Source organism: Ovis aries, chromosome 20, assembly GCF_016772045.2.
Source record: "Ovis aries strain OAR_USU_Benz2616 breed Rambouillet chromosome 20, ARS-UI_Ramb_v3.0, whole genome shotgun sequence".
NCBI classification, from domain to species: domain Eukaryota; kingdom Metazoa; phylum Chordata; class Mammalia; order Artiodactyla; family Bovidae; genus Ovis; species Ovis aries.
Genome location: NC_056073.1, coordinates 7,759,773 through 7,787,059, shown reverse-complemented (window position 1 = coordinate 7,787,059; position 27,287 = coordinate 7,759,773). Strand labels below are relative to the sequence as shown.

General features: G+C 57.6%; 2 protein-coding genes across 18 annotated transcripts in view; both read right to left on the bottom strand.

Annotated features, from left to right (window-relative positions):
* Positions 1–1,014: 1,014 nt before the first annotated feature.
* Positions 1,015–4,050, bottom strand: ZBTB9 (zinc finger and BTB domain containing 9). Of its 4 annotated transcripts, none has more exons than XM_012100497.5 (2): positions 3,802–4,050; positions 1,015–3,621 (listed from the first exon to the last, which is right to left on the bottom strand). In XM_012100497.5, exon 2 carries the CDS (start codon positions 3,538–3,540, stop codon positions 2,152–2,154), a length of 1,389 nt encoding a protein of 462 aa, XP_011955887.1. In that variant the 5' UTR covers positions 3,541–3,621; positions 3,802–4,050; the 3' UTR covers positions 1,015–2,151. The 4 variants fall into 4 exon arrangements, with proteins under 4 accessions (XP_011955887.1, XP_004018806.1, XP_042092865.1 ...); XM_004018757.6 differs by having other exon boundaries at positions 1,015–3,546; XM_042236931.2 differs by having other exon boundaries at positions 3,909–4,050.
* Positions 4,051–4,836: 786 nt separating this feature from the next.
* Positions 4,837–27,287, bottom strand: part of SYNGAP1 (synaptic Ras GTPase activating protein 1) — a 31,907-nt gene continuing 9,456 nt past the window's right edge. For 4 of the 14 annotated variants that reach the window (XM_060403087.1, XM_027958394.3, XM_042236921.2 and 1 more), the window contains exons 4-19: positions 23,038–23,129; positions 22,515–22,636; positions 20,628–20,781; positions 20,310–20,408; positions 18,340–18,966; positions 18,061–18,205; positions 17,702–17,846; positions 15,972–16,208; positions 15,647–15,848; positions 15,288–15,466; positions 14,713–14,754; positions 13,326–14,406; positions 12,810–12,983; positions 11,492–11,703; positions 10,337–10,427; positions 4,837–6,730 (exon numbers count right to left, since the gene is read on the bottom strand). In XM_060403087.1, the coding sequence (XP_060259070.1) occupies positions 6,584–6,730; positions 10,337–10,427; positions 11,492–11,703; positions 12,810–12,983; positions 13,326–14,406; positions 14,713–14,754; positions 15,288–15,466; positions 15,647–15,848; positions 15,972–16,208; positions 17,702–17,846; positions 18,061–18,205; positions 18,340–18,966; positions 20,310–20,408; positions 20,628–20,781; positions 22,515–22,636; positions 23,038–23,129 (3,749 nt within the window). In that variant the 3' untranslated portion in view covers positions 4,837–6,583. Of the gene's footprint in view, positions 9,537–10,336; positions 10,441–11,491; positions 11,704–12,809; positions 12,984–13,325; positions 14,407–14,712; positions 14,755–15,287; positions 15,467–15,646; positions 15,849–15,971; positions 16,209–17,701; positions 17,847–18,060; positions 18,206–18,339; positions 18,967–20,309; positions 20,409–20,627; positions 20,782–22,514; positions 22,637–23,037; positions 23,130–23,246; positions 24,041–26,994; positions 27,195–27,287 lie in introns of those variants that run through there. The other 10 variants (XM_042236929.2, XM_042236928.2, XR_006057218.2 and 7 more) reach the window with 10 other exon arrangements.

Below are 27,287 nucleotides of genomic sequence, written 5' to 3'. Positions count from 1 at the left end.
TCCCTGAAGCCCCGGAGCTGACCCAGGTGTCATCCTTCCAAAGGCTGGTCTTTTAGCCCTTCCTTCTGTTCCAGGAGCCACTCTACATCCTTCAGACTCCTGTTTTGATAAGGCTAGTCAGAGCCAGCTTCCATTACTTGCAATCCAAGGATCCTGGCCAACAGATACACCCACTTACAGAATGTGCGCCAAAGAATGACAGGTGGGTGGCATTGCAGTAGATCCAAGGGTGGCAGCCTCCATCCCTGACCCTGTACCCAGTGTGGTCACAGTCCTAATAGTGGGGATGGCTCTTTAGAAAGACTGACAGATCCCAGCTAGAACTCACCTTCTCAGCCACAGTCATAGTTGTAGCCCCTTTAGGCTCCATACCTACTAACTTCCGAGGTACCTGCTTTGGCAAAGGCTGCCAGTCTTGCCTCTACGGTTCTCATGCTCACCCTTTCCACATCAATTCGGCCACCTATCCCCACTGCCACACTCTGGCAATGGAGGTCTTTGTGAAACCTCTGGTGATCTATAATAGGTTCTTTACTCAGCTTCCTTTGTGCCACTACAGTAGCGTGTACTGTCCCCCATCATGGACTTACTATACCACACTGTCATTATGTCTAGCTTTGGTAGTAGCTGCAAACTCTTCAAGGTTAAGAGTGTAAGTCAGGGTTGAGTACAGTGCTTTGCAATAAATGTTGAACAAACCAAACAATACACATAATATATGAGGTCAGGAGGCAACATTATAAAATCATGTGAACAATCTCTAAAATAATAAACAAAAAACAAAGAACCAGTTAGAAGGTACATAACACCCCACCCCTCAAAACAAAAAAGGCAGGTGAGGACTGAGAATCTGGTCCACCAATGTCCAGGATTGTGTTCTCTGCATCAGCATGAAACTATCTGGTTCTTCCCCCACTGACATAACCCAGCTGCATAAGGAAGACATCCAGGTCTTCGCAACTCTTTTCACATGTTCTCTCCCATATAAATGACTCAATTCAGTTCATAGTTAGCTTAGATTTCATGGCAAAGTTTATTTGAAGAAATAAAGAAAACTACGACAATCTCCCCATTCCAATATCTACCCTTCTGTGTGTGGACCAAGGGGCTGTAATGTGGGTGAGGATGGACAGGGAGGAGGTATGGTCCCACTGTGCAGTTATTTCTCTAGTTTTCAGCATGTGCCATCTCAGCCCTGAGTCCCTCTAACCTCGGCCTCTTGTTCAGAGCAGTGGCACTACCCTGAGAGTATTTTATTTTTAGGTCAATGGCCATCTCCTGAGTTCACTGATCACACTTCAGTCCCTGTGATCAATATGAGTGATAAGTGGTGGTCAAAGGTAGACAAGAGGCACAGACTGTGGAGGGAATACCTCTATTAAAGAGGGTTCTAAGTGACTCATGGAATTCTCAATTTGTTAAAGCGCTCAACTACAACATACAAAATAAAGGTGTTGAAAAAGTACCTACTGGTGAGAAAGTAATTTATAGACTGAAGGGTTTCCAGAAAATCATAACAAAAGAAAAGTATATAAGACCTTTACTCATAAAATTTCAGCAATGATGAGGGAAAAGTAAAGCTTAGAGCTTAGTCTCTGGATTACTAGAACTCTGAATCAAACACATCTCTAGATGGAGACCAGCTCCCTTAACTTCTCATAGAGACTGAATTAAACATTTATCATAATTTTTCTTGCTCTAACTCCTCTCTCATCAAATAAAACTTCTAATCTGAAATTTAATCCAGTTTCCTGTATGAAAGGATCGATTACAGGCAACTGATCAGTATATCTAGGGCCTGTAAACCAGTCTCCCGGAGGATAGTTAGCAAAAACCTGGAGATGAGAAATCAAGTTTTCAAATCTGTCAGGTTGAGGCCCACATCCAAGAAGAGATCCATAATATATCTATCCTTGTGGAATAACTAACAAGATATGACGTTGCTGCTAGTCCAGTGGTTAGGACTCTGCACTGTCTACTGCAGGGGTGCAGGTTCAATCCCTGGTGGCATGCTACGAGGTATGGCCAAGAAAAAACCACCAACACCAACATCAAGATACAGGATTAGGGTACTGTGGTAGTGAGCGGTAATAAGTATCCATCAGCAGTAGTGGCTCCCTTGTCCTGAAAGTTAGCATATGGCCTTAGCAATCACTTGTAAGTCCAGTGAGCAGTGGCCCAGCCCTGACCCTTGCAGAGGTCCCTATGGCGAAGGAAACAGGCATGGACTCTGAACCGGCGACCACAGTGAGGACAGGCATGTAGGGCTCCAGCATGCGTCTTCATATGCTCTGTCAGGTGGTGCTTCAGCTTGAAACGCTTGTTGCAGATGCCACAGCCAAAGGGTCGAAGGCTGAATGTCAGCATGATGTGCCGGTCACGCTTTGGCTTCACTGCAAAGCGTTTCCCACACAAACAACCAAAGCGTTTTCCATCTGCAGGGGGAGCGCCACCTAGCTTCACAGGCCCATGCACAGCCTGCCCTACTCCCCCAGGTCCCCCACCCCCTGATAGGATTTCATTCCCATGAAGATCCACTGGTTTCCAGGATGGATCACCTCCTCCAGATGTTGTCCCTGCTCCTGAGGGCAGCAGGAACCCTAGTTGTCCATTCTCTTCAGTGTTCCCTGCTGGAAACACTTTGGTCTCCTCCTTTGCTCCTACAGACTGACTTCCGCCTCCAGCTATCTCCTCCTTGGACTCAAAGGGTTCCTGCTTGATGTAGAAGATTTTGGGGGGCAATGCAGTATGAGGAGCAGGAGGCTCAGGTGGGGCACTCTCGCCCTCTGGAACTCTGCAAGGAATAGTGGATGTGGGCAGGGGGTAGGATACAGGAGGGGGAGGAAAACTCCCTGATCCTCTCTGAGGCTGAGGAGTCTGACAGGGTGCTGCTGACCCTTGGTCCTCCTCATCTTCTTCCTCATCTTCCTCTTCAACCTGAAGCTGTAATATATCTCCCAGTTCACTCCCCTCCCCTCCAATCGAGCTCTGGTTAGAAGCAGAAGACTGTGCCGGGGTCTGGAAAGGAGAAGAGCGGATGGACCAGCCTCCTGTGGTGGAAAGAAGTGTGTGGAAAGGGGCTACTCCTCGGGACGAAATCCCACCACCTGCGTTTTCCAGTTCTCTAAGGATCTCTGAGCACTGATCTACCACTTGCCACATCTGCAGGCCACTGGCCACAAGAAGGTGTGCAGGGAGAGCATCCAGGGGCAGACGGAGGTGCCCCGAATAAATGAGCTGGAGCAGCCCCTCGAAGGCATCGGCTTCGATAACGCTGGGTAGGGTGAGACGCGGTGCATCCCCCAGAAGTAGTTTGTCGTGGAAGTAAGGAGAAGCGGCGGCCAACACTGCTTTGTGGGCCCTCAGTTCGCGGCCCTGCACCAGGAGAGAGACGTCACAGAACTTTCCCTCCAGCCTGTGGCGGTTCAGGGCCTCCAGCAGCAAAGAACTGTGCTGAGGGAACTCGATCTGGATCGTCCGTGGGGCTGGGTTGCAGGCTGGGGAGGGGGCTACAGGAGGCAAAGGCGTCGAGGTATCCATGGCCTCCTGGGGAAGAAAGAGATCCCAGAGGGTCGGGTACAGGAGGTGAGAGGGCGGGGGAGAGCCCCTGCGCGACGAGGGCTGTGGAGGAAAGAAGGGGTCACAGAAGCTGTGGATAAAGACAATCGTATCTCCCCAAGCAACGTCCGCCTCCGCTGCACCCCAACGTGTGGAACTTTTCGGTAGCCGGTGGTTCGGGCAGAACAGTCCCACACACTCCCCCGCCAAGAAAACGAAAACAAACCACAACAAAACACCAACCGGGGATTGAACTTGAAGGGCCTGTGGCGAGGAGGAGGTCCTTCAGCCGCGAGCCGGATCCCGCCGGCCCGGTCGGCTTCTTCCCACCGTTCCGCTCCCCAACTCACGTGCCCGCAGAGTCCAACTCCCTGGCAGGTACCCGGGGACCGCGAGCGCCAGCCACTTGGCCCTTCCTGTCGCCACGCCCCCACGGGTACACACGCGGTCCTGCGTCCAGAGCGGCTCTGCAGCAACCGCGCCGCCTCGGCCGGAAGCCGCCTCCTCCCCGCCGGAAGCGGACCCCCGGGGAGTTGGGCGGGGCCAGGGAGGCAGCCAATCGGAGGGCGCCGGCCTACAAGCCTCACGTCGATTGGTCATGCCGGCGAGAAGGCGGTCCTGGCGGGAGGCAGTACACCCGGCTGGGGCCGCAGAGGGGATGAGAATGCGCAGGCGGTACCGAGGGTGCCACCAGTGAGCCGTGCCAGTGATTAAATGTAACGCCTGCCCCCGATGGGTGCTGAGATTAAGAGGACACCTAGCGTATTAGGTATTGTTCATATCACCTTCTATCCCACGCCCCCTCCCCCGACCCGCCACCAGCGAGGTAGGAGTTCCCATCCTTTCCTCAGGGGAAGCCGAGACGGCAAGTGCTGGCTCAGGGGCCGACTCCACAAGGCTGAGGCACCAAGTTCTTTCCTCCGTTCCGTACGGGAGCACTTTAACCAACAATGAAATAATCTTCTCTTCTAGGTAATTACTTTTAAGGGACATGTAGATGTACACTTATTTTTTATCAGATACTGCTGCTGTTCCTTAACCTCTTTTCTCTTGGGGTTAAGTGGCGCAATGGTGAGACACATGGGGGAAATTTGGCCTGTGCAAAAACCCCTACTCAAAACAATCTTGCTAGTTGGGAGAGCGATATTCTAGGGCCAAGACTATGGCGTCACACAAGGATACAGAATTTCTCCCAAGCTGTCAGCTTCCTCAAAAAGCAGTTCCTGTCACCATGCTGATCCTCCGGGAGGTCCGAGACTAGGAAAGTCAGCACCGCGGTAAAAGAACAATCTCCGTTTATTAAACATGATTTTTCTGTTTCACCACACACTCCAGAAAAAAAGGAAATGGGGCTGGGAGTGGAAGGGGCAGTGGTGGGGGAGAGAGTAGGCTGGGGGTGGGGTGGGGTGGGGAGGGAGAACGAGAAAACAAAATAAAACAGGTAGGAAGAACATCTCCCTACCCTTATTGGGGGAGAGGGAATCGTGGTGGGGAGGGGGCCAGGAAGCGCTGTACAGAGGGGTTGCCCCCAGCCCACACACACACACCCCGGATATGTACAGTACAAATCCCAGATAATTACAACAGCCAAAGAAGAGAGGAAAGGAGGTCCAGGGGTAGGGTCTGAGGTTGGGAAAGCAAGGAAGGGCACAGGGATAAAATTTCACATATTTACAACTTTTATATAAGTATAAATTTGGCCCCGGCTGGGTGTCTGTATGTAGGGGTATGGGACTGAAGGGGAACTGTCCATACAAAAGAAAGAAGGGTGGAGTCTGAGAAGTCTCAATACCAAACGCAAGAAGGGATGAGGGGGCAAGGCTGGGTAGAGGACAGCAGTCAGGGAAGAGGGGGTGCCAAGGAGGACCTTCTCTCCTCCTATGACCGACCCACCCCAAACCCCATCCATCCTACCTCCCCTATCCCGCCAGAGAGCTATGTACAGAGAAACACCGAAAAATTGTGGAGCTGGCGCTGGCGGGAGGGAGAGACGTGGAGGGAGATTGGGGGGTGGGGAGGATGAGAGGGAAGCCCAGCCCTGTCCTACCTCCCCCAGGGGACAGAGTCATGGAAGGGGGCCCCCAACACCCCTCCTCCAACACAGGTCCCCCTGCCCTGGGGGAGAGAGACATGGCTTTTCCTAGAGTAAGTTCCCCCCTCCCCCTGGGAGTAGAGACCAAGAGGTGGGGGGCAGGGGGGCTGTGTGTGTCAGGGTAGGGCAGATCAGCTAGTCTGTCCTCCCCAACATACACCCCACTCCTAAACCCTAACCCCTCCCCTGAACCTCAGTTCCACCCCACCCAACACACTGGGGGAGGGGGGGGCCTGAGCCCCCTCACCCCGCTCTGGGACCAGCCAAGAGCAGATCAGGTATGGGAAGAAAGGGAGACAAGTCCCATTCCCCCTTTGCCGCCCCCTCCCTGCCCGGCGGCCCCTCCACCCCATCTGGGTTCTGGGTGGGGAGGGAGAGTATTTGAGAGTGGTAGGAGGAGAAGGAGTTTGTGCGTGCTGAGCCCCCCCAGACGCTCCTGAGAAATCAAGGGGTAATAGGACCCCCTCACCTGGGGCCCCTCCCCATAACAAGGGGGACAGGGGAGGCCAAAATGGGGCGGTGGAGGGGAGTTAGATTGTCAGCTCTGGTTACTGCTAAAAAATCACCCTGAAGTTGAAAGTTTGGAGGTGCCGCACCCCCAGGGTGGGGGTGAGGGTCTGTCCCCCAGTGCTCAGGGGAACGATGAGGCAGAGGATGGGGATAGCACCCCGGAGTGAAGGGGTCTGTGTCCTGGGGCAAGGGTCCTGGGGGTCACAGGGGACAGCACCCCAGCAGGAAGGAAAAGGGGGCAGCTGAGGGTCCCCGCTCTCCCTCCCAGAAATGGTGCAGTGCGGGTGGGGGACTGGTGCCCCACAAGGAGGCGTTCAGGGAGGCGATCCCGCTGTCCCTCGGCGACGTCCAGTCCTGGTGGTCGGTGCCGTTCCAGGGTGGGGTGCACAAGGAGGGAGGAGGAAGTCTGAGATGCTGGGTGGGCTAGTGGTCTGCGGTGTTTCGGAACTCGCCGTTCTCAGTGATCTGCAGCCGGGGTGGGGGAGGTGGGGCTGGGGGGGCCAGGCCGTTCCAAGGTGGGGCCAGCGTCACACGCGGGTTTGTTGGACCCAAGGGGGGAAGCTGCCTCTCCTGCAAGATACCAAAGAGGAGAGCGCGGACTTATTGAGACGCTTCGCGGGGGCCTGGCTGCCAGCCCCCAAGCAGTGGCCTCCCCCAAGAGCTGGCCCACTCCACCAACTGTCCCACCCCCTTCCCCCAGGAGACCCCTCCCACCCACATCCTCCTCATTTGTTCTCACCTGCAGGAGAAGGTACATCTTCTGGAATCAGGGAGAAGAGACTCTCACCCCGACTCCTAACTGGGGCCTTCAACCCCAGGAGTCACACCAGGAACCCATTTCAAAAGAGGTCAGTTTCCTATCTCACCCCCAAGCTAACCCTGGCACGTTCTGCTGCCAGGGGCCCCTCCCAGGCCACCGCCAACCTGAGGTGGGAACTTAGTGCAGAGGGAACAAGGAAAGGCAGTACAGCAAAACCTCATTAATCCAAACCCCCATGGACTGGAATTTTTTCATAATTTGAACAAAAACCGGGCTTGAGTTTTCCTTTATCTGTGAAGAAAGAATGTGCTAAGCAAATTAATAGTAGAAACATGTCTGTGGGAGGGAATATTTAATCTATACCAGAAAACAGGCTTTTCAATCCTATCCACTCATTAACACATGCTCCCTGAGGGCCTGGAGTGGAAAAGCCTCATCCATGGAGTTCTACTTACTGTATATATTCTGAAGACATGCATTTCATTAAACAGATACTGTCATTCAGTTTTGTCACTTATTCAGAGTGGCCATCTCCTCAAACACAACATTCTAAATTAGAGAGGTTTAACTGTACTGGGGTGAAGGAATGGGATTCAGGGAAGTAATGTGGGAAGGGAAAAATCCTGTGGGAGGGCTGCCTCTCTCTCACGCTGATATCAGAAAGGAAGGACCAGGAGCTCCTGCAGAGACGCAGCATGCCCCAAGCTCTGCGTCCCCAGGAAGCAGAGGGACTTTGTTCCTCTCCACCCCCACGTTCCTTTCGTTCCCTCACCCTGGGCTCCCAGTTAGAGGGTGAGGGGGGACTCCCACCCCTGGTCCTATTCTACCCCTTCCTACCCTTCCTGGACCAACTCCTGTCTCCGCCCCTCAGCTCTGGCTTCTGTTCCTCTGCTGGGAGCGGAGAAGAACACCATGTATTCTATGCTTCAGGTCGCTCATTTGGCTTTTAAAAATACAGACATAAAATTAATTTTTATGTTAATGGTTGAGTTGCAGAGGGACCAATACCTGAAGGGGATTTAGAAAAAGTGTCCAGATTATTTCCTGGGATATAGGGCATTGAAGCCTAGCAACCAAGCTGTGTCTGACCAAATTGCTAAAGACGTTAACAACATTCCAGGCAGAGGCTCCTGGATTAGTTTTCCTCACCTCTCAAAGGTCACCCAAACCCAAGATTTAAGCAAAGCTGCCCTCTTAGCTACTGAGTATCTCCCACACTTTTCCAAGAATCAGTGAGAGAGGAAGTCACGTGCAGTAGGGCATCCTGAGTGGCGGGAGAGCAGGGGAAGGAAACCTCAGACTCCCTTCCCTCTGCTTGTCTGCATGCCCCCTACACCCCCAGGGACCCAAATTTAGAAAGGAGATAAATTAGGGTGCCATTATTCATTTTACAAAAGAATTCACCACAGGAGTCCTTTAAATGGTGAGGTCCGCTGGTGCCTGGCAGCATCTGTTTTCAGCTCACTAACTAATTTGACAGAGAGGCTGGGCAGGCAGAGAGTTAAAATTACAGTGTGAGGAGCCACTGCCCACTGCAGATCCATCCTGCAGAAAATAAAGCCTCTCAGAAGTGATGTCACTGGTTGACAGGTTCCCATTTACTGGCTTTTCAGGTAGGATTCTTTGTCCGGGTAGCAGGAGAAAGGGAGTGAATGGCATTAGCAGCCCCCAACCTAGCATCTCTGCCTGAAAGCAACACGGCTACCAGCCCATGATCTTATCTAAGAAGACATCTCCTGCCACTGCCAACTCCCACACCATGTGGGCCCGTCCACGTCCTAACATCCATCAGGGTCTCCTTTCTCGATCCTTCTCCTTGCTTCACTCACCCTAACTGTTTTGACATCTGAATGGCACCCTTTCCAAGCCCCCCAAAGTCTCCCTGCATTAACTACACACTTAACTCCCACCCAGCAGGGCCGAATAGGAGCCCCAGATGCTGTCTATCTCACAGATGTAGGGAAGGAGGAAGATCAACAGGTGAGGGGTGGAAGGAAGGAGGGCTCTCCACAGAACCAGAGGGAGGGAGAAGGAAGAGGAAACCCCAGCCTACCTGCTGCAGCCATCACAGCCCCTTTAGCCAGCGCCCCCCTAACCCAGCGTCACCACCCCTCCTTAACAAACCCTACCCCCAACGTCCCAACCCCCAAGGACGCTTTGGTGAAATGGGGGGTGACAGACATACACTGGAGAGGTTAGAGGAGGAGGCAGGGTCAGGGGGAGGTGCGGGGAGGTTGTGTGGGGAGGCGCTGTGATCTAGGGATGTGCAGGCGTCTAGGGTAAAGCGCTTGGTAGCGGGCAGGGGTCCCTGAACGGTTCTGGGAGGCGGCAGGGAAGTGCTCTGGGGCAGTGCCTGGGAAGATGGGTCTGTGCAGGTGTCCGGAGGGTCACATCTGGGGAGGTCCTCAGGTGTGGGGGGCAGCCGTGAACCGGGGAGGGGCTCTGGAGAGTCAGAGGGAGTGGGCTTCACGACCAACCTGCAGTGGTCCGGAGTCACCTCCCCCTGTGTCCTCCGCCCGTGGTCAAAGCGGAACCAGGAGAATTACCTGATGAGGAGCTGCAGGGGGAGAGAGTGGGGTCAAGGGGTCAGGAGCCTTGGTGGTTCTGGGGGGGAGCCTGGAGGTCAGAGCAGAGGAGAGAGAAGCATGGGTGGGCAAGTGAGCTGAACTGGGGGGTGGGAAACAAGGGGTTAGAGGGCGGGAGGGAAGTCCTAAAAGCTGGCTGGGGTGAGAGAGGGCGGATGGCGGGAGCTGGGGTGGTCGGGCAGGTGTGAGGACCAGAGGGAGCAGGGCCAAAGAAGGCAGCCTGGGCTTTAAACAGAGGCAGGAGGGGAGGGCTCAGAGTGTGGGGCCGGGAGATGGGCTTCAAGATCCCAGGAGCTGGGAAGAGGCCTAGCGAGCTGTCAAAGACAAGGAGAACTGAGGGGCCCAGGAAGCAGTGGTGACGAGCACCCCCAGGGCACCCGCTGGAGCCCGGGACACAAGCACCCCTGGCGCCTGGGGCTCTGCGCTGGTGAAGCACTGCCTCCGGCTCCCTGGCCTGAGAGGCGCTTGGGGAGACCTTGCTCTCTGACTTACACGGGGGCCAGCCCGGAAGGGGCCGGGGCCAGGGCCAGGACTCGGGCCTGGGGGCAGAGAGGCTGAGGTTCTGGCTGGAGGTCCTGAAATGCGGCCGAGCAGGGGAGGCAGGGTGGGGAGGCACGGGGGGGTGGGGGCTGACGCTGCTAGGAGTGACGAAGGCACAGACGACGGGATGAAGATGGGGTCGCGGGGACAGCCGAGAACGGCCGCCGGACGAAGGACGACGGGAGAGACGGAGGCGATGGGGCCGGGGTGGCTGGCGCGGTGACCTCACGAAGGACAGTGGGATGGATGGGGATGGGACACGGAGAAGATAAATGACATTGTAATTTCCACCTGAGCGTCGAGCAGCCTCTTCTTGGGTTCGGGTAGCGGCTCAGCCATGGTGGGGTGGTCCCGGCGCAGCTCCTCCTCCACCAGCATCAGCCTGAAGGGACGGGCTTCAGTGGGGTTAGTGGCGGGCACAGGCGGGGAGCCTGCCCAGGGAGATCCCAACCCTGGGAACCCTGCTACTCTCTCGAGAAGCTTTGGCACTTTTCTCCCCTGCACTCAGAATCCCTCCATTCCTTCGATCCCCAGAGACTGCCCATCATTCACCCGGCTTCAGGAATGCTTGCATCTCCCTGCTGAGGATGGGCCTCTGTGCCCCGGGGACCCCACCCACCAGGCACACAGCACTCAGCACTCTATCCATGAGCAGGCCCTTGCACAGACGCTGCAGCTGAAGATCTGCCTTCATTCCCTATGCCACCTCACGGAACTGAGACTGCCTCCAGGGCAGCCCCTGGACACCCCTGGCCCAAGAGGGGTCTCTACAATCATAATTCCCAGCTTCTCTCTCCCATCAAAGAAGGTTCTCAAGGTGATTTCTCATAAAGGATATCACAGCAGTGGTTTTCAAAAAAGTTTCAAGTCAAGCTTTTCTAATTAATATTCCTGAAAAATACACTGAGAAGGGATGGCAGTGGAACTGGCCCTGGTTGGAGTGGGGTGTGGGGTCCTACCGAGCTCTCAAGCTAACGGACCCCCTTGTTGAGACACTTCCTTTGGAGCTCAGGGCTTGGCAGAGCGCAAGGGAGAGTGAGCATCGTTCACTCCAGGATGGAACACCTCTCCAGGATGGGAAGGTCAGGGGCCACTGTGGCTAAGGGACCTCTGCTTAGATTTGGGGTGAGCATCATAGGCTGGAGTCCCAGCCTAGGCCAGTCCAGACACACAGAGATGGTTGGACAGTAAGAAGTACATTTCTAAGGGCTTCAGACATTACTCTACTAGGAGAGAGAGCAAAGTTTAGTAAAGGGACATTTAAGGCACTAAGCATGAGATTTCTCTCCATCTGGTAAATGGTGGAGGAGGTGGCATCCCTAGGAGAGGGGTGGGCTTTCTTCCAGGTGTCCTGAGCTGGGGGAGTGGGTGGGACTGGAGGCAGGGTTCGCTGACCCTCTTCAGCCTCAGGCTTTTCCTCACAGCCCTCCCCGGGCCGCTCCTCACCTGCCGATGATGCTCTTGATCTGGGAGTCCTTTTCCACCTGCTGCTGCCGTAGCCTCTTCTCGCTCTGCTCCAGCCGGGCCTGATACTGCATCAGGATTTTGCTGGTCTGCTCTTCCTGGGACAGCAATCTCCGCTCATATTCCTCCAGCTTCCGGTTGGACATGTGCAGCCGCTCCTTCAGCGAGTGGATCTCCTCCTCATACTCCTTCACCTGCCCGCCGGGCACAGGACCCCGCACTGTGAGGGGGGCTGGGCCTGACCGTGTACCCAGCCTCTACCCTGCCTGCTAAGCACAGCACCGTGTGGTGAGGGATCCTCACCAGTCTCCTCCAGCCCTTCCCTGGCCTCTTGATCTCCCTCTCTCTCGCACACACACAAACTTTTAAGAAAGTCATCCTATGTGGCTGAGGCTCTGTCAAGATGTAACAAGACCGTGGACTCCCCCATCCTAGCGGTACACACGTGCCCTCACGTTGGCACCTGGACTCAGGAAAACCCACACAGCAGCCTAGCCAGACTCATGGACACAGGTGGAAGGCATTTTGTCCTTGGTTTGTCAAATGGTGCTGGAAATAATTTATAATAAGCCCTAAAGACATTCTCTTAGCTCAAGTCTATCTACATCAATCCCAACATTTATCTTTGCTCAGAGACTACTTCTCCCCAAAAACATCTCTGCTCCTCCAGTTGGAATCATGTGTCCTATATGTATAATTTAACCCTGCAGTCTCCCTCTTCTTTAGGGTCCTTGTAGCAATGGGTCCCAAACAGCTTTCTGCTAAGTGAGTAAAGGCCAGAGCTTCGGCTTACTTTTGCCTGGGGCCACCGGCAGCTGAGAATCTGGACAGTCTTCCCTACGTGCGCCACTTCCCTGCACTGGACCTCTGATGGCTACCCCTCTGTCACCGGTGCCTATGGGACAATGACTGGGGAAGCCGTGCATGGCTCGTGGTATAACCGCCCTGCCTTTGCCCAATGGATTGGCTCCCACTGCTGCTGCAGTAACTTCCCTCCTGAGAAGTCACAGGACCCAAGGGCTTACGCTCTCCCTGGGGAGGAACATGGATGCAGTCTAATACAGAGCATGCCTCCCCCGACAATCTACCATGTGTGGAACCCACAAAACAGAGCTGAAAAGGGCTTTTCGATGGACTGATTGTATCTTGGATCCCCTGAGAGACTGAGGGCTTCTCCGAAGGGATCGGGTCTTTGTCCTTTCTTCTCATAACTACTTGGCCCCAGGTGTTGCCCTTGGAAGGGACTAGAAGCCTGCCTTGTGAGTAATGACAGGGCTCGGGGCAGGGAGGGCCCCCGTACCCTGTCCAGTCGGCTCTCATCCATAGACTTGGAGTACTCCTTGAGTTTGTACTCTTCCCGCTCGATGTGGGCACTCTCGATGTCAGCCGACAGGTGAGGCATGTTGGAGACCCAGGCCACCGTTCGCTCGGAGGCCGGCATCGTGGGGTTCAGTGTGGACGGCGTCTGGGAATGCTGGGGCAGGAGGGGAGAGGGAAGGTGGAAGGAGGCGGGCGCTTTCAGAGGCAGGGAACACGGCCCAAGGAGACTGGGGTCCCCCCACTGATCCCCTCGTGAATGCTGTTCTCATCACATCTCTCCTGGGAGCCCCAAGAGGACAGGGAGGCCTGTCTGTTAACTGACAAGCGCACAGTGCCCAGAATAGCATGAGGAGCAAAGCAGGCCCCGTATGCACTTTGCTTAATGGACGAAAGGTGAGGAAACTGTGACTTCAGACCACAGACTGTCGTGCTCCCCTCGAGCCGTCTCCTCCTCCCCTCCCGCTCGCTGCCCCACCGGCCCTCCCACCTGTCCTACCTGCTTGGTGATGGAGGGCTTGAGTCCCCCGCCGCCACCGCCGCCGCCGCCGCTGCCCCCGCCACCCCCGATGCTGCCCTCCTTGCTGAGGCTCTGCTGCCGTGGGCGGGCAGGGCCATAACTCGGCTCTGGCGACTGCAGCAGGTTCCCACTGGACGGCCGAGGTTTCTGGGCAGCACTGACTGTCAACTGCTGAGACTTGCCCCTCTGCAAAGGGGGCGGCTGGCCCCCACCGCCCCCGCCACTGCCCCCACCACCGCTCCCGCCTGCAGGCCCTGAGGGGACAGGCCTCTGGGGACCAATGGTGATCTGGGGAGGGGACAGCATGTGCTGCAGGTTGTCCTGGAGTGAGAGCTGCCGACGGGTGAAGTCAGTGCCAGAGGGTCCAAACTCATCACTGTAGCTGTGGCTGTGAAGGATGGAAGCGGCAGGGGGCTTAGGGACCCCTGAGGAGAGGTCCTCGCTCTTGCTGTAGCCATGGAACGGGGCAAAGGTGTCCCCTGGGGGCTCTCCGCCTCGGTGGTGGTGGTGGTGGTGGTGGTGGTGGTGGGAGGAGGGTGGGCCGTGGCCGCCGCCCCCTGCGTGGCCCCCTGGGGGGCCTGGCCCATCAGCGGCCATGTGGAAGAGAGGATTCTGGAAGGAGAGGGGGATGCGCAGTTGCTGGGCAGGGACACCGTCTGTGGTGACGCCCATCTGGCTGAGGCGCATGCCAGCCGCCGTGATGGACGAGCCGCTCCCCTGGGAGAGGCGGCCAGCAGGCGCAGGCCGCAGACCCAAAGCCGCGGTCAGGGAGGCCTGGCTCGAGTGCAGCAGGTCCCCAACAGCCGCCAGGTTGGACACACTGCTGCTGTTGAGGCGGCCGCCGGGCCCATCGCCCTGCAGGTCCAACATGGAGACGCTCTTGTTGACACTCAGCATCTTCTGCTCCGGCTCTGTGATGTCTGAGCTGCTCGTGCAGTAGGCGGGGGAGGACCGGGCCAGGGGTGGGCGGCTGACATAGAACAGGTCTTTCCCCCCACCAGGCGGTGGTGGTGGGGGCTTCTCCTTGGTTGGGGAGGGGAGGCGAGCCATGTCCATAGAGCTGTGGGAAGGGAAGGGAGCACACGAGTGGGAGGTCAGAGTGGGCCACCGGCAGGTGAGCCTCTGTGGTCAGCAAAGGCCCGGGGTGAAGAGGGGGCCACAGGGAGAGAGGGCGGCAGGCGGGATGGCAGAGGTGCGAGAGAAACAGGGTGAGACGGGCCTCCAGCAGCGGGGGCAGATGGGGCAACAGGAGGAGGGATCAGGTCAGGTCTGGGCAGACGTGGGGGAGATGAGGGTGCATGGAGAAGGCTGGGAGTGGGCGGCAGACGGCAGAGAGAAGAGGGCGGGGGAGCGCAGAGCCCCTCACCTGTTGAGGCCTCGAGCCATGAAGGACTGAAGGTCGATGGAGCTGGAGAAAGATGCAAGAGGGGCGAGCACAGGCAGAGAAGGAGAGAGGGGGCAGAGGTCGGACGCGTGGAGGTGGGCGGGGTGGCGGATGGGGATGGTGTCATGGAGAGGAGGGGCAGGGCGGGCAGTGCCCGGCAGCGGAGGGAAGGCCCTGCGAGGGGGGGCCGGAGCAGGCAGGGTCTGCGGGGTCCTGGCGGGGACTAGGACAGAGCCATCTGAACGTCCTGACACCAGGTGGATGGTCCCAGTGTCCTGGCTGAGCCCCAGCCTGGGGCAGGCCGAGGGCCCCCAGGCTGACAGCGCGTGGAGCTGAAGGGATGCTTTTGGCAGGAGGTGCTCTGCGCTGCTGGCTTCCTCTGACTTGAACAGGCTCTAGCCTAACCACTGACTGGACCTGTCTCCTTACAGTTTTCTCTAAGAAATCGCTTCTCTTTCCTTTCTTTCAAGTCCTCAAGAGAGGCACACGGACCCAGGAGTGTACCTGGGACAGACGTGTGGGCTCTTAGGGCACAGCCGGGGACTCCCGGGGCTCACCTGTTGAGGTCCCGCATCATGTAGCCCTGCATCTCGGCCGAAGGGCCCCGCAGCACCACGGGCTGAGGCCGGGGCCGCTCGCTCTGCCGGCTCGGCTGCCTCTGGATGTTGGGGTTCCTCAGTGCCGTGCTGATGTCATTGAGGAGCCGGGGCAGCGGGCCCAGCTTCAGGAGGGCTTCCTAGAAGGGGGAGGCTGTTACCCAGGGGCCTCAGAGTTCAGAAGGGGGAAGGTGTCTGAGCCCGGGAAGTGGCCATGACGTGTCCAGCATTAGAAGGGTGGCAGAATCTGCCCAGGGGATGGTCTCTGGGCCACAGGAGCCTCTGGAGACCTAAGGACCTGCCAAGGGGCCCGTGCTGACCTTGCTGAGCTGGGGCAGCACCTCCCACAGCAGGGCATGCAGCGTGGAGAGCTCTCGGCCCAGGTCGATGTAACCCTCAAAGCTACTGCTGTTAGTCAGCGTGTCCAGGTTGGAGATCTCGTACAGGAACTGCTGCATGGAACCCCACTCCAGCTCCAGAAACTCGTTCATGAAGCCCAGAAAGTCCTCCTTTGAGGTAAACCTGGCCAAAGCATCCAGAAAGTACAGGTCACACCCAGAAGGCCCCAACCCACGCCTGACTCTAGGGACTCAGGAGACCCTTCCTGCCAGCCCCACCCGACCCCCAGCCTGAGGTTTCCCTCACTTGGAAAAGTTGGCCAGGTTCTGGATGACCTTGGCGATGAGCGTGAGGGTTCTCGAGGTTTGCTCATCTGGGTACTCCTGCATGAGCCCGAAGAGGCTGGGTGACATGATGGCCGGGCAGAGGAAGCGCAGGAAGAGCGAGGCGCTTATCAGCCGGTCCGCAATGTCCTCTCGGCCCCTCTCTGCACAGCGCAGTCGCCAGGACGCAAACACCTCCTTCAACTCCCTCGGGAACACGCTGGCAGGGAGGGACGGGGAGACAGAGAGAGAGAGAGAGAGAGAGAGAGACCGGGACTGAGCCCCAGAGACCCTCAGCTTCCAGGGAACATGCTGAGGGAGGTGGTAGGAGGTGAGGGTGCAGAGACAGAGGTGAGAGTGACAGGGCGTGAGGGAGGGCGCGCAGGAGGAGGGCAGGGGGCTGAGGAGGAAGAGGGCTGCGGTAGGGGATGGACGGCGGAGAGAGGACTGGAGGGAGAGGAGGTGGGGGACAGGAACACACGGGAGAGAGACAGCGCATGTGCCAGAGAGACGAGGAGAGCAGGAGAAGAGAAGACGACACCGGGAGAGACAGAGATGGGAGAGAGATGGAGGGTCACTCGAGGTACAGGGAGCTCGGACCCCCCCAATTCTTCTGGATTCCAGGGAAATGGGGATGGAGGCACCCCAGGCATGGCCCCAGTCCCTGGAACAGCTCAGCGTTCACGCCCCCAGCTCCCAGGCCCTCCTCTGCAATGTCCCATTGACACCTTAAACTTCGAACCATGGAAAGTAGAGCTGAGCGTTGCTCCCACACCTCCAACCTCCGCTGAGTTCCCCCTCTTGACTCCCTGGTTCTGTCAGTGAGGCCACTGGTCACCCAGCCACCAGCCTCACGGCCTCAGGACCCCCACAGACACAGCCCTTCCTTTCCAATCAGCTGAGGACACGCACTGATCCTCTCCGCAGAGGGTCCTTACAGCAGCCCCTTTCTACTTTTCCTGCCAGATCCTGACTCAGGATCTGATTTCCATGCCTGACACAGTAACAACAGCCCCCAACTAGCCTGGACTTCATCTCCCTATCCAGCTGCCTCTGTACCCAACTCTACCGAAGGCCTAACCTTCATGGTCACGATACTGTACACCATCATAGGCGTCCCCTGACCTACTGAGAACTCAGGCTCCCTTACCGGGCAGCGAGGCCTTCACACGCTAACTCTCCTCACCCCGTCGGACCACGTGGCCCTCCGTTCCCCACTGAAGTGAGCCACACGCTCCACTAAACCACTTCTGCCTGCTGCCCCAGGACCTCTTGCCCTCACGCATGGGTCTCCTCCACAGCCTTCTCCGGAGGCAGCTTCTCAACCCACCATGTTCTATAGGTCAGAACCTGGCCCAATCTTCTAAGCCCGGCCCAGGAACACCTCTCCCATGAAGCTGCCTCTGCTCATCTCCAAGCTCTGCCTTCTCTGACCTTATGTGTGGAGGCAGGATGGAGGGTCCCTTCCTTGGAACTTAACATATACTACACTGCCCCTTGGCTTTCTGCATCTCTGATATCCTGCCCCCTCTGGTGCAGGGCCTCTGAGGGCAGAGGCCAAGCCTCGCAGCTCTCTGTCTGCTCTATAGCACTGAGCGCAGCACTCTGCCTACAACTGGTTCTCGGGTCTCTTTGAAGATGGACAGATGGGTGAACAGATGAACACACGACTCCCCCAACCCCGGCCCCCCAACCCAGCGTTCCCAGTCTCACCAATGGGAGTTGACCACCTTGCACAGGGCCAACTCACAGCACATCCGCAGGTTGGCCTGGTGCTCAGCCAAACTGGACGCCGTGCACTTGATGGGGTCCACCTCACAGTTCTCCTCCGATTCATACAGAGCACGGATGAATTCCCCTGCAGGGTTAGAGGCACAGTGGGGGTCAGTCACACTTTCAAAGGGCAGAGACAACTAGGGTTTGGGAAATCTCAGAATCAGGCTAGAGGCTGGGGACTCTGGGTCTGGAAGCATCAGGCTGAGGCAAAGTAGACTTAGGGTCTGGAGGAGCTGTGTTTAGGGTTGGGCCGGGTGTCTGTAGGTTTGGGGAGAAGGCCTGCAGGGGGGCTGTACCGATGGCATCCTTGAGGTATTTCTGACCAATCAGTCTCATGTACTCTTCTATGGCTTTAGTGGCGAGCGTGTTCTCGCGGAATATGAGGTGTTCTCGTTCCATGAACCGGTCCACCTCGGACATGGCCATGTCTGAAAGGAAGTCCTGGAGTCCAGGAAGAGCCAGGGGTCAGCCTCTGTTCAACCCAAGCTCATGAAGACACACATGCCCTTCCCTTACTGTCCCCACAAGCGAGTGCCCATGCCCAGATGGCCTTGTCCTGAGGGCCCAGCACTCACCTTGGCCTTGCCCGTACTCTGCAGGATGTGAACCAGAGCACTGGCGACCTCCTCCTTGCCCTTGACATTCAGGGCGGGCTCCAACACCGCACAAAGCATCCGATAATGGTTGGTGACGTACTCGGCGAACTCCTTATACAGCTCCATGGGCAGGATGCTCATCGTCTGGTAACGCGCCTTCAGCCGCACCGCTGGGCAACCTCCTTTGCCCTTGCCCCCTGAGCCACCCCCAGAGCCCCCTCCCCCACCCGATCCCCCCATACCCCCAGAGCCCCCACTGCCCGTCGGCAGGGTCACAGGGTACCACTGCTCTGTGAAGTGGCGCCCGGCCAGGGTGGCCACAGGCACAGTCACCAGGCCAACATAGCCTGCCTTGTCCTTCTTGCGCTTTTTGTCTGAGTCACGGTATAGGTGCAGCCGCAGGGCCCGGACGGCCGGCAGGTTGTTGAACTCGAAGTGCTCACCCCAGAAAACGGTGTCCCCCGAGGCCGAGCGGGGCTTAGAGGTGGTGCGTGCATACAGCATGTCATCCAGGCAGAGCTCACAGTAGTATCGCTTCTTGGGGGGCAGCTCCCGAGCCTCTATGATCCACAGCTTCAATACGTTGTCCACCCGGCGGCTGTTGTCCTGGCAGGGTAGGGTGGGTGAAGGGGAAGGGCCAGAGAGCCAGAGACACCAAAAGAGGAGAGACAGTCAAACACCCAGTCTCTGAGACCAGCAATCACAGGGTTAAGAATGTGTGTGTGGAACTGAACCTTGTCTCCCTCAAATTCGGTCTACTCGGAACCTGGGAATGTGACCTGTTTTGGAAATATGGTCCTTGCAGATAAAATCACATTGACATGTGGTCAATACTGGATTAGGATGGACCCTAAATCCCATGACTGGGGTCTATGTGGAGAGGGAAATTTTGAGACCAGATATACACGGAAAGGAGATGAAGATGGAAGTAAAAATTTTGCAGATGGAGCTATAAGTTAAGGGATGCTGGAGACTTCTGGCAACCCCCAGACGGTATAAAGGGGAAGGGGAGGGTTCTTCCTAGAGCTTCCAGAGGAGCAAGGCCCTGCCAACACCTTGATTTTTGACTTCTGGTTTCCTGACTACCAGAGAACAAACTTCTGTTATTTCAAGCAGCCTGGTCAGTGGCGGCTGTTACAGCAGCCAGAGGAAGTCGGTACAGACTGAGCTCATGCGTCAGTTGGTGGGACCTGCATTGGGAAAAGACTTCTAAAGTTGTAATGATGAACCCATAATATTAAGGTGGGATCTGAACAGGAGAACTGAGGAGTCTTTCAAAGACAATCAGAAGTTAACTGGAAAAAGAAAAAAGGCATAAATGCAAAAGGTGAGAATCTACAGTTAATGCAAAAAGGGCCTGGAAGCTGACGATGACCAGTGAGGCTTCAGTGTGAAAAGAGCCTGGTATCTGGACTCTGCAGGGGGGAAGATTGCAGCATCTTGGGTCTAGTTTTTAAGGAGGACATTGACAAACAAGGGTCTCCACAGAGGAGCTCACTGGAAGCTGGGACACAGAGATGGAACTGGGAGCATTTCTCCTGGGAAGAACACAGACTCACAGAATTTTTGAGCCAGAGGGACCTTAGAGATATTCTACTTCAACCCCATTCCTACCAGTTGTACAGAGAAGAAACCATGGTCTCGAGATTCAGCTATGTGACCAATCTATGTGTCCTACAGAAACACTGCAAGCGGGGGCTGGGTGCCCACCTGTCAGGGTATTAGGGGGACATCCCTGCTTGCAGGGAAGATGCACTGGAGGACATTCCAGAGCCCTGTCAGCTCTCAATCTATGATTTCTATGGAAAGGAAACATCATAAGGCAGAAGAAAACAAAAAGAGACAGGGGGACTCCTCCTACTCCTCCACCTGCCCCCCACCCCTCTCACCCAGGCCCCCAGCCCCCTGGACATCACCCCGCCCCGTCTGGAGCCCCAGACATGCAGTACCTTGTTGGGCTTCACTGCCCGCTGCAGGTTCTCGATCCATTTGTCCCTTTCAGCGGCAGAACGACAGGCAAAGCATTTTGTTCCTGATGACGTTGTTACCTGAAGAGGGGTGTGGGGTCAGAGGGGCTCTAGGAGGGAGAGGACTCCCAAGGCTGGGATCACCCCACCATCTCTTCCTCCCGGCCATTCTTCCTTCCTCCCAGCCCCAGAGGCTTCTGTTTGCCTGACATCCCACCTCTGCCACCTTCTCCAGGCCTCTCTGCCTCTCTCTCCTGGACCCTGACCCTTGGGCCCACCCCAGCCCCACACACCCAGTACCTCAAAACAGAACTCCTGGCCCAGAATGGAGCTGTGCACTGGCTTGATAATGGAGTCTTCATCCAAGTTGAGCTCCAAGGCCTCGGCCGCACTACTAGGACTCAGCAGGGACTCGTGAGAGTGCGACTCCTTAAAGCTCTGCATCAGCCGGGCCCTGGCAGGGTCGGGGACCAGGAGCGGGGATCAGGGCCCAGCCTGCTTACAAACCCAGAGGGCTTCATTGCCAAGTGGGCTCTAGGATGGCGGAGACCTGGGGCAAGCGCTCCTACACCCACTTCCCACAGACACAGAAACCCGGCCTGTCCAGGGAAGGACACAAGAGGTGTGAGACAGAGCCCCTCCCCGCAGTCCACCACCTACGGGGTTTTGAATACTGGGGACACCTAGAAATATCTCAAGCCAGAAATGACCCATGGCAGGGAAGAAAGGAAACAGGTGGGCTTTGGACAGTTCTAGATGGGATTTCTAGGTGATCACCCCTCTAAAAGACCCCACAGCTGTGGGAGTCTTGATTCCTGGGAGTCAAGAATTAGAAGTACGAAAATGTTGTTTTGGGCCTGCCACATAGGTACTACCTAAAAAGCACTTAATAAATCCAAGAATGAACGAGGTAACAGAACACATTTTAGCAAAATTGAGGGAACGAGTGAGGGAAAATAGTAAGAAATACGAGAAGGCTGTGGGCAGAAAACAGAACAGGAGCACGGGTCTGGGAATGAGAACTAGGGAGGGAGAGGTGGGGAAAGGAGAAGACAAGGAGGGAAAGGGAAGAGCAGAGAGACGGGGCGGCAGGAGGCGAGCAGGGGCCCCGGAACGCGGGCTGAGGGCACAGGGCGCAAGCAGGGGGGAACTTGGGAGCACCCCTCAGGAGAGCAAAGGCCCAATCGCTGAGGCTGAGGGGAGTGGAGGCCGGAGCCACAGGACGCAAGCTCCGGGAGCCAGCGAGGGGCTGAGGAGTAGAGAGCAGTGGGGAAGGGAGGGGGAGCTCGGGTGTGGGAGCCTCCGTGGAGCTATTTATAGCAGCCCCGTCATCTTGGGCTCCATTGCCGTCAGCGCGACGCTCCCCCGGCCCCCCGCCCCCGCGGCCAGGAATACCAGGCCCTCACCCCCTGCCGGCCCCAAATCCAGCTCCAGGGACACGGAGGGGGAGGGGAAGGTGTGACTCACCTAGCCCAACTCCCTACCTGCCCTGCCTCGGGGGCGGCCAGACGGGGGTAAGGAAGGACAGGTTTCTCCCCTGGGAGGAACCGGGTGAGGGGGGAACCCAAAGAGGGACCCCAAGAAGCAGACCCCAGGGGCAAACGAGGTTTCCTTCCAGCCCAGCCCTAGCGACGGTGCCCTCTGGCCTGTCTGCGGCCTTCCTCCTCAGGCTCAGTCGGTGATGAACCCTCCAGCCCCTCTCCCCCCGCCCCGCCCCGGGCTGTGGACCTGCACACCTGTGCTGCCTGCCCTCCTCCACACACGCCACATGCACCTGCTGCCCCGCCCCGCCCCGCCCCCCTTCCCTGGGACCCTCCACGCAGGACCCTCCGGTCCCTCCCAGCCCACTGCCCCTTCCCCATCCTCTCCCGGGCTGTCACTCCATCTCTGTCCTTCTGTGCAGCTCCGTCCAGCCCAGCCTGGAGCCCATCCTTTCCCGGCCAGGAGAGCCCCTCCTTGGCTTCACCTTCATCCCCTTTCCAGCCCGCTCCCCGTCCTCCCCCCCCACTCCCCACCTCCTGCTGCTCCTCCATTCTGGCCCCTGCCCCATAACACCTCTCAGTCAATCTGAGGCCGTCAAGCTCTACACTCTGATAGCCCCCACAGAATGGGCAGTGGGTACTCCAGAGCCCCCTACTCTGCATCCGAATCATCCCACCCTGGTCCAGCCCACTTCAGACCCCTTACCGGTCATGGTCAGCACTTCGGAAGCGAGGCAGGATCTGGCGGAAGCTGCTGGTCCGGTCAAGTTTGGGTTGTGACTTCGTGCGTTTGATGGAGCTTTTTAGCCTCCGGCTCAGGAAGCCTTGCTGGGTTGGGGGAAATGGTGATAGGGGTGGGTTGGGGTAGGGTCAGTTCCACCTGCTCACTGCTCAGCTGGTAAAGAGCCCCTGGATGAAAGTGGGATGGGGGGAAAGGGAAGTCTCCAGGGTGAGGAAAAGGGGACAGGAGCCCTGCTACCAGTTTGTCTTCCTTTGCTCCCACGGGTGCGAGTGCACACACAAACACACACACACCAGCCTAGAGAAGGTGGGAGGGCTGGTCTGAGAAGCAGGGGGGGCAGAGCCAGGAAGGGGGAAACCAAAGAGGTGGGGGGACACGCACGCACAGACTCTTCCTCTCCTGCCCCCTTTCTCACAGTCCAGGGGCTCCAGCTGGGACTGGAGGGGAGGGGACCAGCTGAGCCACATCTGGCAGGGCCTTCACTCACCGAGGGCCGGAAGGGTGCGGCGGGGGCGGCCTCCATGCTGTACTGCTTGCCCCCTGGGACACTCTTCCTCCTCGAGCGACCCAAGTGGTATTCTGGAGGGGAGAAGAGGGCCGGCAGGGATGTGGGAGGGGGTCACTGCAGCCCCGGGTCCACCCTGGCCCCAGCACATCTGCCCCCTCCCTCTGCCCCTCAGCTCCAGCCTCACCTACCCCCCGGGAAGCAGCAGGAAGAGCAGCGGCGGCTGAGAGGCTGGCGGCGGGAAGGAGGGGGCAAGGAACCTGAGCCGGAGCCCCCAGAGGGGGACGGGGTGGGGGGCCTCAGGCCCATGACTGGGGTTGGGGATGGCAGTCAGCAAAGGGGCATGGCTGAGAGCATCAGTAAAACTCCAGGAATAAAGGACACCGAAGAGCCACAGAACCTAGGTTCTTGGTGCCCACACCCCCAGGAAGGGGTCAGTTGAGGGGGAAGTCGGGTTAAAGGTCATGGGCCAGAGGCAGGCTTTCCTCCTCTTTCAGCTGGGCACATCTTCCCCCCGACCCCACTCCTGGAAGCCCTGTCTGTCTGGAGGGCCAGGACTGCCTCCCATGACCCCCTCCCTGGCCTGGAGGGGGAGGTCCTGGAAGGGACCTGTGCGGAGTGGAAGCGGAAGCAGCCTGGGGACAGCAAAGGGCAGGGGGGAGGGGAGAAGGGGCTGGCTCCACGTGCACTGCAGAGGCAAGGAGTCAGAAGGGAAGGGGGAAGGGGAAGGGGAAAAACGCAGGGGAGCAGGGAGAATGGGCAGTGGGCACTCGGGAGACTCCCAAGTGAGGGCAGGGCGAGGAGGAGGAGGAGGAGGAGGAGGAGGGAAGGTGAACGCGGAGGAAGCTCGGATGGCTCTGAGTCTGGAGGGGTGGCAGCTCGGAGGAGGGAAGCTGAGGCTCTGCTGCCAGGGAATTGAGAGGGGCTGAGGAGCTAGAGGAGAATGAAAGTGGGGGATGCCAAGCTCGGGCTCCAGCTCCAGAATGGCTGCCCAGGCCTGGGCTCCCCCCTCAGCCCCACAGTCACCACTGCAGCCAATGGGGGGGCAGGTGCTGCATCAGGGGCGGGGCTACCATCTCCACAGCAACAAGAAGCTACAGGCTGGTGGGGGGGACCGGAAGAGCCGCCTGTTAACCCTCTAGTGTCCAAAACAAGGGAGGGCCACAGCCACAGCTTCACTGTCAGCTTCCTGAACTGCAAATCGCCTGCTAACTGCCCGGCTTCCCTATGCCTCTAAAACCCAGGTGTTAGGAAATCTACACACAAACATGTGGATCCCATGACATGGAAACCCTTGTCAGTCCCTCAGCAACACATGTGTGGAGCACAGAAACATACACTGAGCTGTGTGGGGAGGGGGACACATATACATGATAACCACAATACGAAAAATAAAGAGGAATCTAGGTGCTTATGAGACATGCAGAGAATGGTGAGTTGGCGGTGCCACAGGTCTGCATCCTAAGGCCCTGGGGCCCACATACCCCACAGGACACATGCTTAGACATATGTGAGCACTGCAGCAGGGGAGTGCATACTTGACCCTGACGCCCATGAGAGCTGCTGGTGTGGACCTGGGGCAGTCATGTAGGCAGCACATTACAGAAAAGGACATTTAACCCAGAGACCCACACAGGCCCCCACACAGGGGAGGCCACTTTAACCTTTAAGACACGTGCTTTTGTAAACCATGATTCTGACTGCATCAAGGTACCCCCATACCCCCAAAGCACAAGCATCCTTCATTCACAGGAAAAGTACAACCACACCACTCTATTTCAGGACAACCCCTTCTTCCCCAGCCCTTTCCTGACTCCAACACAGGAGTCCCTGATTGCTACCAGGATAAAGAAAAATCAAGGAACTAATGCATTAACTACCCTTCTGTTACATACTCAGCAGTGCATCTAAGGGTTCAGGATATTTCCTTCCTAAGTCTTTGCTTTTCTCAGGTCTGCTTGCCTCATTCTATGCCAAATAATGCAGTTCAACCATTATGTTCATATAAAAGATCCTGTAATAAAGGCAGAAAGTCTAACTTCAAATCCACTAAAATTCTGCTTTAGAACTAAAGAATTAACAGAAGGAGAATGGATTTGCTAATTGGTTTGCTTGATTCTTGGAAGTAATGTAATCTTACACATATAACCAAGTACTAAGAGGCACAAACTCATATTTAAGTCAGAGGTACACAGAGACCACACACGCATATGCTTACAAAGACCCTCACTGCCACAATGAAAAACACACACACACAGGATATCCTGTTCTTAGTGCTGCATGCAGTGACATGTTCAGAACACATGCCACAGGCCCATGTCCACGCAGAGAGCAAACCCGAAAAGCACACACTGAGATCCTGGGCCTCCATGTCCCATCCCTGCACGATGTATACACGCATGCATACGCATAACAGCCACCTACACAGACCCGTAACACAGGCATTGTGCGCACACCCACACATGTACACACCCTGTATACACACACAATTGCACTCACTCACACACACAGCAAGGGCTTGCAACCTCTCTAATCTTGTCATCACTCACAGAATCTCCCCCAACCCTCCAATCCCCCAAACCGTTAACCTTCCCTTTGGCCTTTCTCCCCTGTCACACCACGCTGGCAGCTCTCAAGGGGAGCCCCGGAGGAAGGCTGCCAAAGCAGGTGGAGGAACAGAGCTGGAGAGGAACAGGCACCTCTACCAGCAGGTCCTGCTGAGCCAGGCCTCCCTGGGAGCCGGCCTCTAGGATGGCCTCTCCTGAGCCAGCCAAGCCCCATCCTACAGGCCCACACAAGCCCCAGGCCCGGCCGCCACTCTCCTCTCAACAACAGCTTCACAGAAGGCCTGACTCTCTTGCCCCTGCGCTGCACCCCCACTCCCAGGCCCCCTCTCCACCAGCTCCAGCCACTTCCCCACCTCCTCTCTCCTCTCTTCTCAACCTGCCACCACCAAGTCCCACCTGCCCAACCCCTCCAGCCATCAAGTCCCACCTGCCCAACCCCTCTTCAGCCATTCCCTCTCCTTGCCAAGCCTCTCTCAGTCCTCCTCTCCCCCAACTCCCCGCTTTTCCTTTTTACCCCACTCTTTCCCTTTTCAGCTAGCTTTCCTGTCTCCACTCCTTAAGGGAGCAGGGGCTCACACCTGCTAGCCCAAAGGTGTTTCATACATGGTAGGATTCCAAAGAACACACTCACACACATTTACTCTCTCCCCCCACTTGCATACCACCCACATCCAGACACGCCCTGGACACCCATGCTGGGACTGACACAGATACCCAGGCCAGTGATGGAACACACATGCAAAGACACACACCTGCCACCAGGGACACAGACATCCTCCTCATACAGCCACACATCCCCACACACAGGAGACTGACAGAAGGCGAGCCCCAGCCGGGGACATGCGTTCTCAGGGTCAGAGGTGACAGGGACCAGTGCGGCCAAGGGCTGCCCCCCAAGCAGCGGGCAGCCCAGCAGAGCCCTAGGTAGGAAGCAAGCCGAGGGCAAGACAGGCTGCAAAAGGCTGGCTGCACATGTGCACGCGAGGAACGGGCCCCCGTGTGCACATGGCACTAACCCACAGGAGACACAAGCCTGGACACCGACACACACGCGGACACTGGGGCTGCCGCCTCCACCGAGGGGCTCCAAGACCACCCTACACCGGCCGCCCCCACACGCTCCGGAGACTGGCCCCACGAGGCCAGTTTCCGAACCCCCCTCCGCTGCCCCCCTCCAGTTACCATAACTCCCCCCACTCGGCAGATGCAGCGAGAACATGCGGAGGGAGCAGCAGCAGCCGCCGCCGCCGCCGCCGCGGCCTCCCCACCCCCGCCCCGCGCCCACGCACACACGCGCCCCCACGCACACACGCGCCCCCACGAGCGCGGCGCACCCCCCACGCGCTCCTCGTCCGCCCGGCTCCGCCCTTACCTCGCACCGCCCCCCGGGGGGGTCGGGGGGGCTCCCCGGCGCGGGAGGGGCCTGTGCGGCAGGAGAGGGGGCGGCGCGGCCCGGCTCGTGCCGCCCGGCGCGGTGGGGGCGGCGGCGGGGCCCGGGACGGCCGGGACGGCCGCGCGGTGACGGCCGCGGGAACGGCTCCCTCCGCCGCCGCTCCCGCCGCTGCCGCCGTTGCCCGGGCCCCGCCGCCGTTGCTAGGCGACCGCTGCTGCCGTGGCCGCCTCTGTCACGAGCCCCGTCGCCCGGAGACAGCGCGAGAGAGACGC